At 44.5% G+C, this 1,796-nt stretch overlaps 1 protein-coding gene across 1 annotated transcript in view; it reads left to right on the top strand.

The window, feature by feature from the left end:
- TAF7L (TATA-box binding protein associated factor 7 like) overlaps positions 1 to 1,796 on the top strand; it is a 15,447-nt gene that overhangs the window by 2,980 nt on the left and 10,671 nt on the right. The window contains exon 4 of the mRNA XM_015427279.1: positions 1,218 to 1,351. Coding sequence (XP_015282765.1) covers positions 1,218 to 1,351 — 134 coding nt within the window. The remainder of the gene's footprint in view (positions 1 to 1,217; positions 1,352 to 1,796) is intronic.

Below are 1,796 nucleotides of genomic sequence, written 5' to 3'. Positions count from 1 at the left end.
CCTTTGGGCCCCCCCCCCCCGTAATTAAATTCAAACAAATGTTGACCATATAAACTTAGCTTCTTATTCCAGTTTGGTCTTTGCATCTGTTAAAACATCTTCATTGCGTTATATACTAGTTTGTTGTTTACCCTCTGCCTACATGTATGGACTGCTAACTTCCATTTCAATGTATCTGAGGAAGTGTGTGTGCACATGAAAGCTCATACCTTGAATAAAACTTAGTTGGTCTTAAATTGGACTCAGACTTTGTTCTACTGCTTCAGACCAACGCGGCTGCCCGCCTGGAGCTAACAAAATGATTTCCACTATAAACTTACATGAGTCAGAGGCTAGAGCTCGCTTTATAAGATGCATAGGAGTGTCCCTCCAAAGCAGTGAAATTTACACTTAAAGTTCAAGCAACAGAAAGGAATGGGGAGAATTAGGAGAAGTTACAAGGAGAGGTCAGTATCAAACAATAACCAATGAAATAGGAATCGGTCCATTCACAGTGTTAAGAATCACTCCCCACTGCTGGCCAGTAGGGAGGGTAGGATGAGAAGCAAACCTAATAATGTAAAAAATTCACAAGTGAGACAGGTTAAGCAGATTCAGCAGAGGAGTACAAAGACCATACAAAGGTACCACGGAATTAATTAACAGCTGCAAATATAGTTAGAGACCCGTTCAGTAGCACTTTAGAGACCTTAGTCTGACGGAGAAAGCTTTGACGCTTGAAAGCTTCATACCCTGAAGCTCTTGTTGGTCTCTAAGGTGCTTCTAGACTCGAATCTAACCGACCTACTGCAGACCACCACGACCACCCTCTGAAACCATCTGCAAAAGACCGGGTCATGCTGAGACTCAGCATCTGTATTGAGTGCAGTAACCCAAACCCTCATTCGAGTTTGGCAGTTGTACATGAGGAAGACAATATATCTTCCCCCTTCTTAGCCAGAGATGGAAGGGAACACAGAGGGCTGAATTGGTGGCACTTGCGTAAGTTTAAAACAAGCCACAAATACTACACACAGTCTAATATAGCAAGGAACTATGAGGAAGACAATATATCTTCCCCCTTCTTAGCCAGAGATGGAAGGGAACACAGAGGGCTGAATTGGTGGCACTTGCGTAAGTTTGCCATTGCTGTGCTTTCATAAATACCCAACAGGTCTAGATGTCATTGTGAGCGGGTAACTTCAAAGGCCCAACTGCTTTTCCTGTCTTTCCTGTAGCAGATGGGCGCCATGGGATCGTGCGTGTTGACCGTGTCCCGTTAGCTGCCAAGCTGGTGGACTTGCCTTGCATCATAGAGAGCCTAAAAACCATTGATAAGAAAACTTTCTATAAGACGGCAGATGTTTGTCAGGTAGGTGCAATCAGAGAATCCAATTCTTGACCCACCCTGCTGCATCTGTAGGTGGCCTTAACTTAGATGCTCCTCTTGAACTGTCTTCCGTCTCATGTCCATGCGGTAACTTCTTACAGATTAGCAGTGTTGTAAAAACATTCTATCCCACCCTTCAGCATAGAAAATTCCTTACTTGAAACTTAATTGATCTTTGATAGGCGGGACTGTGGCTGAATGGCAGAGCACCTGCTTTGCATGCAGTAGGTCCCAGGCTCAATTTCCTAGTATCTCCAGTTCAAAGAACCAAATAGTGGGTGATGCTGAAGACCCTAGAGAGCCATGGCAACTCAGAATCAACAAGGCTAACATGGCTAGATGAATGTTCTAGCTCCGTGTAAGGCAGCTGCGTGGGTTCATGTGTCTTTGGGGTGCATGACTGCCGGTACAGTTGAAGCATCTGGTG

The sequence above is a fragment of the Gekko japonicus genome, unplaced genomic scaffold (genome assembly GCF_001447785.1).
Source record: "Gekko japonicus isolate JY-2015 unplaced genomic scaffold, Gekko_japonicus_V1.1 scaffold1498, whole genome shotgun sequence".
NCBI lineage: Eukaryota > Metazoa > Chordata > Lepidosauria > Squamata > Gekkonidae > Gekko > Gekko japonicus.
The sequence above is the reverse complement of the archived record's forward strand: the minus strand, read 5'-3'. Positions and strand labels throughout refer to the sequence as shown.